Source organism: Hipposideros armiger, unplaced genomic scaffold (genome assembly GCF_001890085.2).
Source record: "Hipposideros armiger isolate ML-2016 unplaced genomic scaffold, ASM189008v1 scaffold_72, whole genome shotgun sequence".
In the NCBI taxonomy this organism is placed as follows: Eukaryota; Metazoa; Chordata; class Mammalia; order Chiroptera; family Hipposideridae; genus Hipposideros; species Hipposideros armiger.
Genome location: NW_017731422.1, coordinates 4,011,534 through 4,012,982, shown reverse-complemented (window position 1 = coordinate 4,012,982; position 1,449 = coordinate 4,011,534). Strand labels below are relative to the sequence as shown.

Sequence of the window (1,449 nt, the reverse complement as noted above, 5' to 3'; positions counted from 1 at the left end):
CAATGATGGTGCCAACTTGGGCCAGTGAAGCAACGTCCTCCACAACTAGACTGAAGAACAAAACCACAGCAACTTGTCTGTTCCCCTTCCCCCAACTCCTCAGTGCTGTTCCCATCCCCCAATTCCCCAATTAAAAAAAAATCTTAGAAAAAAAAATTCAATTTCTAGGTGTGTGTTTACAACATGTAGTATCTTCTTAGCTGCTGGGGTCATTGGAGGGCTTAAAGAAACCATGTGGTTGAATGATGTCATGGAATCTTCCACGACTTGGAGAGTCAAAGGGGACTTTTGCAATAATCCATCCGATGTCCCAGCCCATGAAGGGGACGTCTCCTGCATTCTTGGTTGGGAAGACCTGACCAGTCTCAATTCAAAGGACCCCAACGAGGGGGAGCTCACGGTTTATGCCAAGATAGCTTGTCCTATTGGGGACAGCTTCTTTGCTCCTTATTGTTAGAGGGGCAGGGGCTCTGGAGGGTGAAAAACCAGGTCCTGGGGCTACAGAGCCCCGGCCAAAAATACACAGAGAGGACTGGACTGTGTGCCCTTCTGCCAAGCTTACCTTCAGCTCTCAGGAAGAAGAGAGAGGGAGAGTCAGATGAAAGCAGAGAGACAGAGAGGAGGGCAGAGAAGATGGGAAGGGACAGAAAGATGGGGCGAGAGAAGAGTTTTAGAGAAAAGGTGAGACAGAAAAGGTGAGAGGGGGATGAAGAAAAAAGAAGAACCCCCACCAAGGATGCTCCTTTAATTTGAGGAGGAGAAATGTGCCCGGTAGACTGGCAACCAGTCCTCCCCTTCAGAGTGCCTTACCCCGTTCTTGTCGAAGGCTCGGAACATGTCCTCTACATACTGGGCGGCCTCCTCGTTGCCTGAGACCTTGAAGAAACGCTTAAACTCGTGCATGAAGAGTGTGCCACTGGGGCACTCCACCACGAACTTCTTGTACCACTCCTGGAGCTCCCCCACATCCATCTCACCCTCCGTCTCCACCTCCTCCCAGCTGAACTGCTGGCCCATCTCTGCCCCCAGGAATGTCACAGATCAAAGGGCGGAGCCTCTTCCTGGGTTTCTGCTGACTGATTCCTTAGCTTAGGGTCCTCTTCCTCCCTTTCCTTTGCTCAGCCAGCCTCTTCTTCATCTCCTGGACAACTGAGCATGATGGGCAGCGCAGGGGGCAGGCGATAAAGGGGCGGGACCAGGCAGCTAAGTGCCCTAAGATCATTAGAAGATTTCCCTGGAAGGTCTGACATCCAGCCTGCTAAGCTCCCCCAGCCTGACCCCTCCCATTCATCTTGTCAACCACTCAACTAATCCACCCAGTAGATTCTAAAGAGGGAGGAGGGGAGGAAGCTGAGACGTAGGCAGAGGGAGGGTGGAGTGAAGATGACTTGGGAACACGGGCTGAGACCCTCCCATTTCATACACACTCCCTGCGCCTTTAGTTGGGCA

The 1,449-nt window shown here is 52.1% G+C and overlaps 1 protein-coding gene across 1 annotated transcript in view; it reads right to left on the bottom strand.

Moving 5' to 3' along the window:
• The window catches only part of GUCA1B (guanylate cyclase activator 1B), an 11,241-nt gene extending 10,043 nt beyond the window's left edge, over positions 1-1,198 (bottom strand). The window contains exon 1 of the mRNA XM_019642647.1: positions 811-1,198. Within this exon, the coding sequence (XP_019498192.1) occupies positions 811-1,017 (207 nt within the window). The 5' untranslated portion in view covers positions 1,018-1,198. The remainder of the gene's footprint in view (positions 1-810) is intronic.
• Positions 1,199-1,449: the final 251 nt, after the last annotated feature.